This window comes from Aspergillus sclerotioniger, assembly GCF_003184525.1.
Source record: "Aspergillus sclerotioniger CBS 115572 chromosome Unknown BO94scaffold_46, whole genome shotgun sequence".
Lineage (NCBI taxonomy): Eukaryota > Fungi > Ascomycota > Eurotiomycetes > Eurotiales > Aspergillaceae > Aspergillus > Aspergillus sclerotioniger.
The window spans coordinates 1-13,612 of NW_020291036.1; the positions used below are offsets into that span (position 1 = coordinate 1).

A 13,612-nucleotide genomic window follows, 5' to 3' on the forward strand; every position below is an offset into this window, starting at 1 on the left:
AGGGTGAGGGACTTCATGGTGTGTCCTGGCTGCGGTCAGTTGGGTAGGTGGTGGATGGTGAATGATGCACGGGAGGGTAGAATATATATTTCTTGTTGACAACTACCGTTGAAAGGTATACTAGAAATGCATAGAACTTGGTAGGGGTGTAGAATTACATCACTTTTGAGGCCAGGTCTTGGCTGCATCTAAGCATGGATACAGTCTGGGATTGAAGCCGCTCGGTACGTCATCGGAGTGATCGGCACGGTAGGCCGTGGACCGGTGGGCAGCAATCTGGGTGTCCATCCGGTTGAGCAGCTTGTCTCACACCGATGACAGACGAGACATATTACCATTGGCATTGTTGCGTCTCCTAATTGATTGCAAGTGCAAATGCAAGATGCATTGCATGATGGGATGAGGGTTGGCGGGTGGCCGAGATCGGTGGATCGACGGCGTCACCCGCTTCCCGAATAGTCAAGGATGATCGGTCGCTGCAGGGTCTTCTCGGTCTACCAAGTGCTGAAGATCCAGACGGTCGGATGCTGTCATCGGAGATGCAACAAGCTTGTTACTAGGAGTATTCTGCACAATTGAATCAAGGGTCTGCGGCCAATTTGGATCTGCTGTAGGTAATTGGCTGCATTGTCGCCTAGTAGTCGAGTTACAGAGTAGGCGCATAGCTGATTAGGATTCTTCATCTGACGAGCGGTGATAAATACGCCATGGCTATACGCAATACATGTGGTTGATAGCAACATCGGTCGATGCCGTGAGATGAAGCTCAACACCGATCGGGAGGCCTTTATTTACCCTTTGTAAAACTCTATATATACCATTATATTCTGCTGCTGAATATAACAACACGGTTATGTAGTGTAGGGGTTATCACTCCGGATTTTGAGTTATCTTGAAATCTTCCGGCAACCCCGGTTCGATCCCGGGCATGACCTTTCTTTTTGTTTTTTTTGTACTTTGACTACTTTGACTTTCCACCATAGTTCATTTCGCGCAATTTCCACATCGGTCAAACTTACTTCTTCTCTAGTCATCTGGTCCAAGGTCTCGCTGAGCACGTGCCACACTGGCATCCCGCGAATGCCTGTTCCTCTTGAGCTTACTTTCAATTAAGATGTATCGTTCCATGGCTTCGTACTCCTCATACGTCTGAAGAATCTCTTCGATGGCCGACTCACAGTCCAAGGCGTCCAGCCAGGAGTCCGAGCGCAGCCAACTCCGTATTCCTACCATCAACACTCGATCGCAAACCTGCTTAGAGGCAGTCTATATTCCAGACCAGCGTGACGAGGCAAACATTTGAAGTGTGTTCCGGCCTAGACCACCTGACTACATATTCCGCCCGTCGAGATGCTCGGCACTCGCTCACCAGCCTTCCAACACCAGCAACATGATTCCCATCGAAACCGCCCATTATGACTGGATCCTGGCCCTGGCATCCATTGCCTTTGTGTTCTGCGCCTTTGGCAACGGCGCCAACGATGTAGCCAACTCTTATGCTACATCCGTTGCAGCTCGGACACTGAAGATGTGGCACGTCGGGATTCTAGCAGCCATCACCGAGTTCATAGGTGCCGTGGCCCTGGGTGCTCCTGTGACCGAAACCATCAAAAATAGCATCCTGGATGTGGACCGATTTGCCGGCCATCCAGGGGCATACATGTTGGCCATGGGTTGCGCAGAGGTCGGCAGTGCAACCTGGCTGATGTTTGCCACCAGTCGTGGCTGGCCGGTGTCGACTACCCAGACCATGGTCGCATCTCTGCTGGCTGTGGGATTCGCATCGCAGGCTCACATTGACTGGTCCTGGAGCCATGGCAGTGTTTACCAGATTGTGGCCGCGTGGGGAATCGCCCCGCTGGTTTCGTGTGTGGTATCGGCTCTTGTCTTTGGTACCATCAAGTGTACAGTTCTTGGGCGCGCGGATCCTTTCAAGTGGGCGATGCGTCTGATTGCAGTGTATCTTGCGTTCACGGGGGCTATTCTTGCCTTGTTTATTGTGATTGCGGTGCCTACTGCTGCATCGATGGAAGAGTTTGGGGCGGGCAAAGCAGCTGGGATTGTTCTGGGTGTGTTTGTTGGCTGTCTGATCGTTGCGACCGTCTTCTTTCTTCCTTACTTCCGTCGGGTTCTGGTCCAGCGAGATGCGCGTGTTCGATTCTACCATCTGCCATTAGGGCCTTGGCTACTCAAGGATGACTGCCCTCTGTACTGGCCGGCTGGGACGGGTTCTGCTGTCGAGAAAAGCGATACCCCTCCCACTAAGCAATCGCACCCGTCGGATCTTGAAAGCTCCCAGAGCTGTGCATTAACCCTCCAGACAGTGAAGCAGACACCAAGTCCAGTAGACCGCTTTCTGGCCCCAACCCAGCACCTCACCTGGTTGCATCCACGGAAATACTGGTCATGGACGAAATTCCTCGTCCTGCAAGGCGTCACCCGCGACGTTCTCACCCACGACTCCGACCACCTCCGTTCCATCCACGCCAGAGCCCATCGATACGACGAGCGGGTCGAATATCTGTGGAAATACTGCCTCGTTCTCTCGGCGATACTCATGTCTATCGCGCACGGATCCAACGACGTCGCGAATGCTGTTGCCCCATGGGCCGGGATCTACGCCACCTATCGTGCTGGAGCGGTGGATACGCAGACTCATACACCGGTGTGGTTTCTGGTGATTGCAGGGGTGCTCATCGGAGCTGGGTTCTGGGTGTATGGATACCATGTGGTGCGGACGCTGGGGAGTGGAATCACGGAGATGACCCCGACACGAGGGTTCGCGGTGGAGCTCGGGGCGGGAGCGACGGTGCTGGTGGCTTCGAGATTGGGATTGCCGGTGTCGACGACGCAGTGTTTGACTGGGGCTACCACGGGGGTGGCATTGATGAACTATGATGTTGGGGCTGTCAATTGGTGGCAGTTGGGGGGATTGTGTTGGCGTGGGTGGTTACGGTGCCTTGTGCGGGGGTGATTGCTGGGGGGCTGTGCTTGATGGGATTGAATGCGCCGAATTTATAGCAGGTCAGCTGTGGGAGTTTGTCTCCTTAGGTGGTGGTCAGTTCTGTATGAAGTTAACAGTAGTTGCCAGTCCGATATATATTTCAATGACATCATGCATTGCATAGCCGAGATCTCGACATAATTGATGGGTTAAACCATGTTCCATCCTAGCCTATGCAGTAAAGACAAACCAAAAATGATACAAGAAATCCACGTAACTATCCAAGTTATGTATCCTCTCAATCCCACCATCCCATCCCTACCTATACTAATACTTATGCACAACCGCACAGCTGACTAACCACCACCCCACAAATTATCCACCCTATGCACCCTGATAACCGGATAACAGCCACCACAATTCCCCTCACCACCACCACCTCCTCTTCCTTCTACATCCTAAATCTCAACTAATACAATGAACCCCTTCACCACCCCCCTCATAACCCCCACCGAATACCACAATGCCACCTCCAACCCCACTGCCAACTCCCGCAGAATCATCCCCCTAGCAGCCTACCGTCCCACCCTCCACGCCTCCTTCGAATCCCACCACCTCCCAAACTCAAAGTATCCCCCCTCCCCAACCCCCCCACAACCATCCAACTCACCCCAACCAAGACCCGAATGATAAACGTAATAACAAAAACGTAGATTCTTTCCCCTCCACCAAATCCCCCCCCTCACCAACCCCCCCACCACCAGCAGCCTCAAACACTTCACCAACACAATGACCGCCCTCGACATCCACAAATCCGATATACTAGTCATCTACGACGCCGAGGAAATAGGCACGTACCATGCGCCTCGACTGGCATTTATATGTGAATTCTTTGGACATAGAAATGTGCATGTTTTGAATAATTTCAAGTTGTGGGTGGGGGTGGGGTTTCCTTTGGGGGTTGGGGGGGTGGATATGGATATTACTTGTTTTGATATTGGTAGTGGTGTTGCCGGGGGATATATTGTTCCAGAAGAGGAGATTACTTCCCACCGGGTGATATCCTTCAACGAAGTCAAAGATATAGTCACCCAAGGAAACACAAACACCGGGAGAAAAGTGCAGATTTTAGATTCCCGCCCCGCGGGACGATTCCGTGGCGTGGAGAATGAAACGGATGCTTCGTTACGGTCGGGACATATTCCCGGGGCGGTGAATGTGCCGTTGAAGAGCTTGTTGGGTGGGGATGAGGGGGTGATTTTATCGACGGAGGAGTTGAGGAAGGTGTTGGTGGATGCGGGGGCGTTGGGGGATGCAGAGGTGGAGTATATCCTGACGTGTAATTCGGGGGTTACGGCCGCGGCGCTGGATTTGGCGTTGAGGTTGGTGGGAGTGAAGGGGGGGAGGAGGCTGTATGATGGGAGTTGGATGGAGTGGACGAGACGAGTGGGGGATGAGTTGATTGAGGTGGATACTTAGTTTTGTACTATAGTATGATATAATTTGTGGTGGGGAATGTAGACAGATAAAGAATTAATAGATAGCATGAGTCGTGTATTCTCATGGCGCGTGACCTGCGTCGTGTGTGGCAGAACGTAACAAACATTATTTTACAGTCGTCGTGTACAGACCTCTCGTGTATTTCCTCTTCTCTCCCCTTCGTCTCTCCACATCCACCTAATCATCCGTATTCAGTCGATCAAATGCTCGAATCAACTTCTCCAACCCCTCCCCTTGGAAATTATTGCTCGGGTCCAGTGCCAGCGAACGACTCGGATGGTGATGCACCACATAGTTGGCCGCCAGCGATTTGACCTCGTTTTGATTCCACACCTTCTCGTCAAACTCCTTCAAGATCGACGCCGCTTCACCCGGAATCAATGTCGGGTCGGCACTCTGCAACACCAGTTGAATCGTCCGCAGAAATGCACGAGACACTCGCCAGACCAGCCCCATGTGCCATAGTCCGGACACGCAGCTGACCAGCACCTCGCGCCATTTCGACGACTCCAGGTGCGAGGCTGCATGCACCCCCGCAACTACAAAGTAGTGCACCATCACCACTGGAATTGACTTCCATCCATGACATACGCGATAAAGCAGGATCAGCGTTGCCAGTGCGTCCATTGCTTCGGCGAGTGTCTTTTGCGGGTCGAAATTCGTGGCTTGGATCAGCACATCCGTCGGGGTGTTGCTGTCCAGGGAGACAAACAGTCCGCAGAGATTCACTACCGTCATGTGGTAGTACATGCTGCTATTGTTAGTATCCTCTGAGCATAGGAGAATTACTCACTGAAAGCATAGATTATGGGGCGTTCGGTTCCGCTGGATCCCTAGCACTGCGGGCAGATTCCGCTCGATCTGCAACAGTCGTTGGTATAGGACAGCCCCCTTCTGCCAGCCCTGCAAATCCACCCGGCCACCGAGTTCCTGTATCAGATGTCCCACGTCGTTGACGGCGATCAAGAGCTTTCGTCGGACGGAGAGTCCAGTGTACAAGAATGACCGGTGAGATGGGTGGGTGAACGGGTATGGCGCCCATTGCTGGTTGAGATCTGCTGCTGCGGCGTCCTCTTCGGATAGGAAAAGCTCGGGTGGTCCCGGCCAGACCGACGGTATCCTTGCTAATTGCAATGCCAAGCTGTTCGATCAGTACCTGCCTGCATGCTGTCCGTCAACACTCACGTTTGCATGTCGTAGACCGCGCTGGCGAGGGTCTTGTATACCCGGCTGTGGGCTGCATCGATATGAGGTGATGTGTGCAGATTTAGGTGTAGCCCCATCCGCGCACCGTATTGGATGTATTCAACGCCGATTTTATCTTTTCCGGCGGCACAGAAGAACAGTCCTAGGAGCAGACTGGATTGCATGGTGGGAAGAGATACGGTCGCCTTGTCGCGCTGCCATAGTCGTTCGACCTCGCGCAGCAGTCGCTTCGCGGTGGACATCTCCACGCGCCGGTCCCATGGTTTCTCAAAGTCATAGGAAAAGTGCTACTCCGTCAGCGGGGAAACCAATGGATGAGGGTACGTACACACGCATAGAACAGAACGGTATGGACTAGCAATGACGAACAGAACTGGGTGCGCCCGCTGTGAAAGTCCTCAAGGAATGAGCCCGGGTCCACGAGGAGCCAGGTTGGATTATCCCAGACGAAGAACAGCGAGAAGAGATGCGACGCGGCTGCATTGTCGACAATCGACGTCCATCGTTCTGTGGCATTGACGTTGTACGGAGGATGTCGGTTGACCATTTCAGGCTTCCCCGACAGTCGGGTCAACCACGCCCTCTGCATCCGCTCGAGGGTAATCCCCGGGCCCTGCGACGACATCTGCCGGGTCAGCTGGGTGGCCGCCTCATGCACGGAACCGCTCCGACGGATGGTGTCGACGACCGTGGGCAACACGGCCGGATCGCAATCATGAATATTCTGATAAACATAATGCAATTCTCTGAGCTGGGTCTGAAGCAGCTCTATAGTCCGATCCAGACTCTCCGGCAGGGTTTGCTGGATGGCCAAATCCTGCTGTGGCGCGACCACAATCTACCACAAGTTAGTGCTGTCCGGATGGCATCGTGATTAAGCTCACCCTACGATCTGCAGGGTCGGATGGGCGGGACATGAGCTGCAGCATGCGTTCATGCCGCTTGATGGCGGCCCGCAACATATCCAGCTCCTTTTTCTCCTGGGTCCGCTTCTGCTCCGAGTAGATGCAGTCGATGCCGAACCGCTCGCAATGACCGCAGATTGGCTTCCCGCCATTGCACTTGGCCTTGCGCTGGCGACAGGGATCGCAGGCCCGGGCGGTACGGATCTGGGAGGGGGCCAGCAGCAGCCTGGAACGATCGCGAGGAATTAGAACCTTGCCGGTGGTTCGCCTAGCACTGGTGGCCTCGGAGGGTGGGCCGGGACTGCCGGGCTGGCTGGGTGGAGAGACCTTCCGAGCACACATGGGCACGGTGGATATGAGATGATGGCGGCTCGACTGTTAGTTGTTAGGAACTCATGATTTGGCGGGGTTCGATTGGTTGTGGGTGGCGAGACTAAACGGAGGGGAGGAAATATTTCCCAACTCAATGAGAATTGAGAATGAGAGCGACGGGAGGTGGGGCGGTTGTCAGTATCTTATCGTTCCCGTGGATGAACTGGCGGTCAACATCACACGGACCTGACAGAAGCAGCTACAAGTAGAGCTGTCAACTGTCGAACGAGTCAATCCATCAGATCTCTGCCATGATGTTCACCATCTGGCAGATATATAGTGGACCCAGAACGGCTGCACAATGGCATCATGATGTCATTACTAGGATTATCACCAACTGGCTAATTGCTACATGCTTATGATGTAACTTCTAATGAAACCATCATCTACATGCAAAAGGTAGGAGTACGCAGCCAACACGCCTTATGGTAGGTCTGCCTGACAGTCCCAATTAGTCCATGCAAGGTTCATGCAAGGACGATCATGTCTCAGACTATTGATTGGGCTGTCTATCCCACTCAACCACCTCAATGCAAGCCTGCCGTGTTCAACGCCGTGCGCCAATAATTGACCAGCCCCGTTGTTCATTGACTATCAGAAATGCTAACTGGTCAGGCTACCAGCCATCCATGCTTGACGCTGTTCAGGCACACGATCGTTCATCTTTGATGCAGATCAGCACCAATTAACCTTGTTGAATACCAGGCAGACGTAATGTCTCACTTCAGCCTCCACCAGTTCAATCATTTGTTGTTTGCTTCATAGACACTGACAGTAATGGATTAATGTGCAACAACTCGTAATACCCTGCTGATCAATATTAAGATCCATCCATCATTGAACGGTCAACGGCGTATCACCAGCCCACATTCCTCAGCCCCTTGCATCTTTAATCCTAAGCCACAGACGTCCACATCAATCAAAATCACAGCCCATCCCACATTCACCAACTTCAATCCAACTCCCCGCAATCAACTCGACATGGACTCCGGGAAATCATCCAAGCAACACAATGAAACCCAAACAGCATGTCGCCAACGACACCTCACCGAGCTCAACCTCGACCACATCGACGGGAAGAAGCTTCTCAGAAAAATGGACCTCCACCTCATGCCGATGCTGACCCTCCTGTACCTATTTTCATTCCTCGACCGGGGAAACATCGGCAACGCCCGAATCGAAGGCATGGAGGATGATCTACACCTAGGAGGAACACAATACAACTGGGCTCGTAAGTAGCCAAACCGTTTGTCTCGACGTAATCTAACAACCCAGTCACGGTCTTTTTCTTCACCTACACCGTCTTCGAACTGCCCTCGAACCTGATAATGCAGAAAGTACGCCCATCCATATGGATTCCCTCGCTGATGGTAGCATGGGGGACTGTCATGGTGAGTTTCCTACAGCCTCCCGCACGTTCCCGCTAATTAGTAGACCCTAATGGGCATCGTCACCGATTACAACGGGCTTCTTATCGCCCGGGTCTTCCTCGGCGTTGCAGGTACTATCACCCTCATGAGACAGAATCATACTAACAGCATGCAGAAGCCGGAATCTACCCGGGAGTAACCTACTACATCACCATGTGGTATTCTCGACACGAAGCGCAGTTCCGCCAAGCCCTATGTTTCAGCGCTGCAAGCATCGCAGGGGCATTTTCGGGCTTACTCGCGTTTGCGATCGGAGTAAGTCCAACCCACCCACTACCCACTATTCCTCATCTAACCGACCAGAAAATGAACGGCGTCGGCGGATACTCCGGATGGCGGTGGATCTTCATCATCGAAGGACTAGCCACGGTGCTGGTGGCCGTCATGGCCTACTTTGTGCTCTACGATTACCCGGATACAGCATCGTTTCTGACCCCCGACGAACGAGCATGGGTACTGCGTCGTCTAAGAATCCAATTCTCGAATAGTGGCAACGTGGTGCCTGAGACGATCGAGTTCAAGTGGAAGTATGTCTGGGACGCGGCTACGGATTGGCAGGTGTATATGGCTATATTGAGTATGTCTACCACCCCCCCCCCTCCCATCCTTCTCTATCTATTTCTCTCTGACAATAATAGTATACTTCTCCGCCGTCTGTCCACTATACGGTATCTCATTCTTCCTCCCCACCATCATCCGCGATCTGGGATATACATCCTCCACGGCACAGCTCCTCACAGTACCCCCCTACATCACCGCCGCTATAGCAGCCATCCTGGCAGCCTGGTTCTCCGACCGTAACGGCGAACGCTCTCCTCTCCTCCTCTTCCACGTCGGCTGCATCGTCGCCGGATTCTTCGTCTGTCTGGCAGGGTCTCAGCGCTGGGTTCCAGGCCTCGTATATTTCGGCGTCTTCCTTGCAATCCTAGGTTCCCTCCCTCCCCCCAATTCCCCCCCATTCCCACAAACAAACCTGAACTAATAAATCAAAAGGAATCTACCCCGCCATCCCCGCCCTAATAACCTGGTTAAGCAGCAACCTCGCCGCCGAACATAAACGATCCGCCGGAATGGCCATTCATATTGGATTAGGGAATTTCGCTGGCGGTAAGACAACCCCTCCCTACCCATCCACACCCCAAACCACATACTGATAGATTATGGGTATAGCAATGGCCTCCCACTTCTACCGCACGCGCGACGCCCCACAATACATCCTGGGCCATGCACTGGAACTCGCGTTCGGGATACTAGGTGTCGTGGCGATTGTGATTACTCGGTATGCGTATGGGGGGATTAATCGGCGGAGAGTGGATAGGTTGGTGGAATTGAGGCCGGAGTTTTCGGTTAGGGAGTTGGGGGAGTTGGGGGATAGGGCGTTGACGTTTAGGTATATGTTGTAGATGTAGTTTTGGGTGGGAGGGAGAGGGGGGAGGGGGGATAGATATAGATAGGGTGGAATGATATTTTGTATGTGTTTGTTTATGCATATGCATTGAAAGGAGGAGTTAAGGTCAGGATTATCTTCTGTGTTTTGTAGATAAGAGGGCATGTTGGAATACCCTGTAGATGGAAAATGGATTTATGAAAGTGGCGGCTGGCGGAGTGGCATCCAGCCTCTCGTCAGAATGTATGTACCATAATATTTCCTGATGGCGATAAATAAATGACCAAGATAATTGACTGAGTTATCAAAATCTATATATATGATTTAGAATTTTTTAAAAAAAAGACAAGGAAGAATACATACAACAGAAGGGATTCGCTGGTGGTCACCCACCCAACTACTAACCTCCCGGCGTGTGGCTTGAGTACGGCTGAGCGGACGGGAAGCCCTATTTTCCACACCCTGTGGTCGTATGTACTATTCCTTGCCAATTATACATACAAACGGTGTAATTTAGTCAAGAAGAGATAGGAATAATTACGACGTATAACAATGGAGAAATAAGTTCTCGACGCGGTTAGGGCCGAGTGTATCTTTCCACACTGCATTTGGAGCCTTAGGCATAAAATAATAGCTTTTGAGTCCCACTACATAGAATCCACACCACAATACATACAAAATACTAATATTTTATGGTTAGAGAGGGGAGGAGAGGACAGGCCCTCCACCCACTCCGCTATCCTCGGTACGGGTACATATTTAGTAAGAGGGAATTATTTACTTGACAATGCAAATAGAGACACTTCAAGTTCTAACCTAACCTGAAGGAGAGAGTAATCTCCTCAAAGCTTGTTACTGGATGGGTGTGGGTTAGCGGGACCCGCTTGGGGTATATTATATCGGGATTATAGTATTACTTTGGGTCTGTATGTCTGTGTCTGTGTCTATGGGTGGGTGAGTATTACAGGGTTAATATCTTTCTTTCAAAATTTACGTCTCAGTATTATAATTATTTTCGAATGACCGTGGTTAGGATCAAAGAGTTGGACGTTGGGAAGTGGCGGAGAGAGACCCCGACAGGGCTGGAAATTAAGTGGCGGGTGGGTGAGATGCCTATTTGGTTGGCTGGAATATCCGTGGCGTTTTCTCATTTCGAGTGCTTTGTTACTTGTCTATTGTGGCTGAGCCAAATATGTAGGTACTTTGTATTTGCAGCTAAGAGGGTGGCTGATTGGTCGGGTTAATGAATGCAGGGTTTACGGGCAGGGGATTAGATTGGGATGTAGTTGATACATCAAATTCTTGGAATTCTCCGAAGGGGTTGTTGTTTCTTTGTTCGATGCCATGTTCTTGGATTTATGGCCAATGCTTCTTTATTATGTTGCACTGATCTATTGTATTATTCTAGCTAGGTATGAAGTGGGTTATCCAACTCATCTCCACTAATGCAGACAAACAAGAAGTCTTTTCATCTAATCTAACACCCAGAACAATATTAACCCGAAAACAAAAAAAAAAAATCACCACGACGTCCTAGGCACCGGTTCCGGCTCTGCCTCCTCCCCCGACCGACTCTCATATTCCACCGTCACATTATCCGTCCGACGAATCGCCCCCATCGGATGACTTTCCACCACTCGCGGCGTATCATCCCGAAGGATACTCTCCTGACTGCCCACCGTTGTAATCTCGTAATCTGGTTTGCGCGGTTTCGACATCTTGCTATGATCCAAGGAAGAGTCCGGGAGTTGTGAACTGCCTTTGTATTTGTTGCGACTGTTGTTGTAGGAGCTGGTGGTTCGGCGGCCGAGGATGAGTTCGAGGACGGGTTGGAGGGTGGGGATGCAGGAGGCGATGATTACGACGTTGGATTCGATGCTGAGATTGTTAGTGTGTTTGTTGATGAAGGGGAGGGGAGGGGAGGTACTTGGTCCACATGACTAGGTCGGCGGTTCCGTCTGTTGCTGTTAGTTGAGTAGATTGGGTTGATGCTGGTAGTGACTTACAGGTGTAGTCGGTTTTGTCGGCGAGGCCTTTTAGTTGAGTGCATTTGATGATGGCCATTGCGGAGGCACTGAGATTAGGTTAGTGGTGTTGATTGAGATAGTGAGGTTGCATACACTGCACCCAGACTTAACGCTGCACATAATGCCAGGCGTTTTCGCAACGACATGTGGAGTTTCATTAGGACCGTGCTGGGGTAGATGGCCAGCGTGAGATCGACAAATGCGGATAGAGCTGGACTGTCAGCTAGGTCTTAGCAGTAGACAATTTACTCACCCCCAGTGAAAATAGCATAGTCAATCAGGATCCACACATCCTTGCAAGTCGCCTTCCCCTCCGTCACTAGATGCGACTGCCACAGTGCCTTAGGCGGATCGCACATTGTAAACAACACGATGATACAGATGCCCGATACCACAGCGGTGAGACTCGTCAGCGACCAGAGATACACGCGCTGGATGAGATTCGGGTTGAGGATGCGATTCAGCATCGCGGTCACTGCCAACTTGGGAACTGTGAAGGAAATGATGCCGAAAAGGAAGCTCAAACAGTTGAGAAGAGTGGCCTTTTCCACGGTTCTTTCGCTCAGTAGCCAGGCATGCTTCCCGTATCCCATTTCCACATTTGCAGTTGTGATTCCGCAGTAGATAAGGCCCATGGTCTGCTGGCGTTAGATGTGGCCCTCTGCGAAAGGGGATACATACCAGCGATGCGGCAATCAGCCAGTCATCTGCTCCCAGATTGTGTAGCAGACTCGATCGGATATACATGCGCGCTATGACAAGCACGGTCGTGAGGCCTGTCAAAGCCCACAGAACCGCGAGGATCATCGGCCCTTTGTCATCGCTGGCGTTGCCGTCGGTGGTGGTCATCTTGCGTGCAGTGCAGTGCAGATTCGCACAACTGATGGGCCTGGTCAGAATATGAATGCCGCATGAGGTACTACCCAGGGGCAGCAAGGGATCCTGATGATCAAATTCGGGTACATCAGGTTGTGGACATGCTCGATGGATACATCGCCCTCATGTGATTAGTCTTTAGTCATGGTTTCATCCGGTGGTGGCAGCAGGGAACACGACTCGCTAGCGGGATATGGTGCTGACACGATCAGGATTGGCCGGTCAGACTGTCCATTTTAGTCCGAGTGCAGAAGATCCATGCCAGGCTATTTTCCTGTTGGCGGGTCAGAATCCACCGGATGGTGACAGTCGGGTTGTGGGGCCGCGCGGCCGTTGAAGCTTAACACCTCTGTTATATCCGTACCAGTGCTCATATGCCCAGCACGCGATTATGTTAAGTCGTACTTTGGTCTCTGCTGTTTGCCTGGCTGGATCAATATTCACAGAGACACTGTATGTCTAGGGTGGGTTTCTAAAGAATCAGAATCAGAATCAAGAATCAATCGAAGCAGCCGCGTGGGCATCCAGCCCGAAGGATCATTAGCCTCGTCTCGAGACCTGTCAGTTCCTATTTCGGCATGTCGACGAAATAAGCCGACCCATCCGGCTATTTGGAGACCCGTCCAACATCCCGTGTTACTCGTGGATATTCTACCCCTGGTAACTGCCAGGCGGCAGTGGTCCATGCTGTGCCAGATTCTATGCACTGCATTAATCCACATGTTACCCGCAGAGATCTGAGAGCCGCTAATGCCAGGTCAATGATTAGCAAGTACCTGATTGAAGGGAACAGGACATTGACCAGGGTTATCAACGGCCAATACGAGTCAGCTCTGATCGATCCTGTCGGCATTTTCCCGCCACGTTGTAACGGTCGACCAGTACCAGATAGGCAACAGCCTGATTGCAGGCAATGGCTAGATGGGTCCACCTCGGTTCCAGGCTCGCTTTATCGTACTTTTCGG

General features: G+C 51.7%; 5 protein-coding genes and 1 non-coding gene across 6 annotated transcripts; 4 read left to right on the forward strand and 2 right to left on the reverse strand.

Annotated features, from left to right (window-relative positions):
- Positions 1-849: 849 nt before the first annotated feature.
- BO94DRAFT_t298 lies at positions 850-935 on the forward strand. Its single transcript has one exon. It is a non-coding gene; the product is annotated as a tRNA-Gln (tRNA).
- A 225-nt stretch (positions 936-1,160) lies between these two features.
- On the forward strand, positions 1,161-3,058 carry BO94DRAFT_304984 (inorganic phosphate transporter). Its single transcript, XM_025606775.1, has one exon. The coding sequence runs from the start codon at positions 1,391-1,393 to the stop codon at positions 2,972-2,974; it is 1,584 nt and encodes a 527-aa protein (XP_025462003.1). The 5' UTR covers positions 1,161-1,390; the 3' UTR covers positions 2,975-3,058.
- A 363-nt stretch (positions 3,059-3,421) lies between these two features.
- Positions 3,422-4,423, forward strand: BO94DRAFT_527932 (sulfurtransferase; the record flags this gene model as incomplete). Its single annotated transcript, XM_025610405.1, has 2 exons — positions 3,422-3,573; positions 3,658-4,423. 2 exons carry the CDS (start codon positions 3,422-3,424, stop codon positions 4,421-4,423), a joined length of 918 nt encoding a protein of 305 aa, XP_025462004.1.
- Positions 4,424-4,559: 136 nt separating this feature from the next.
- BO94DRAFT_527934 (uncharacterized protein) lies at positions 4,560-6,897 on the reverse strand (the record flags this gene model as incomplete). The annotated part of the gene is made up of 5 exons (XM_025610406.1): positions 4,560-5,195; positions 5,238-5,585; positions 5,630-5,937; positions 5,979-6,287; positions 6,535-6,897. The coding sequence occupies 5 exons, from the start codon at positions 6,895-6,897 to the stop codon at positions 4,622-4,624; spliced, it is 1,902 nt and encodes a 633-aa protein (XP_025462005.1). The 3' UTR covers positions 4,560-4,621.
- A 1,011-nt stretch (positions 6,898-7,908) lies between these two features.
- Positions 7,909-9,760, forward strand: BO94DRAFT_561031 (MFS general substrate transporter; the record flags this gene model as incomplete). Its single annotated transcript, XM_025614195.1, has 8 exons — positions 7,909-8,158; positions 8,203-8,318; positions 8,362-8,428; positions 8,473-8,612; positions 8,661-8,934; positions 8,996-9,286; positions 9,351-9,464; positions 9,528-9,760. 8 exons carry the CDS (start codon positions 7,909-7,911, stop codon positions 9,758-9,760), a joined length of 1,485 nt encoding a protein of 494 aa, XP_025462006.1.
- Positions 9,761-11,184: 1,424 nt separating this feature from the next.
- Positions 11,185-12,620, reverse strand: BO94DRAFT_569941 (uncharacterized protein; the record flags this gene model as incomplete). Its single annotated transcript, XM_025614764.1, has 6 exons — positions 11,185-11,622; positions 11,672-11,702; positions 11,751-11,818; positions 11,865-11,982; positions 12,025-12,409; positions 12,453-12,620. 6 exons carry the CDS (start codon positions 12,618-12,620, stop codon positions 11,265-11,267), a joined length of 1,128 nt encoding a protein of 375 aa, XP_025462007.1. The 3' UTR covers positions 11,185-11,264.
- Between the last annotated feature and the right edge of the window lie 992 nt (positions 12,621-13,612).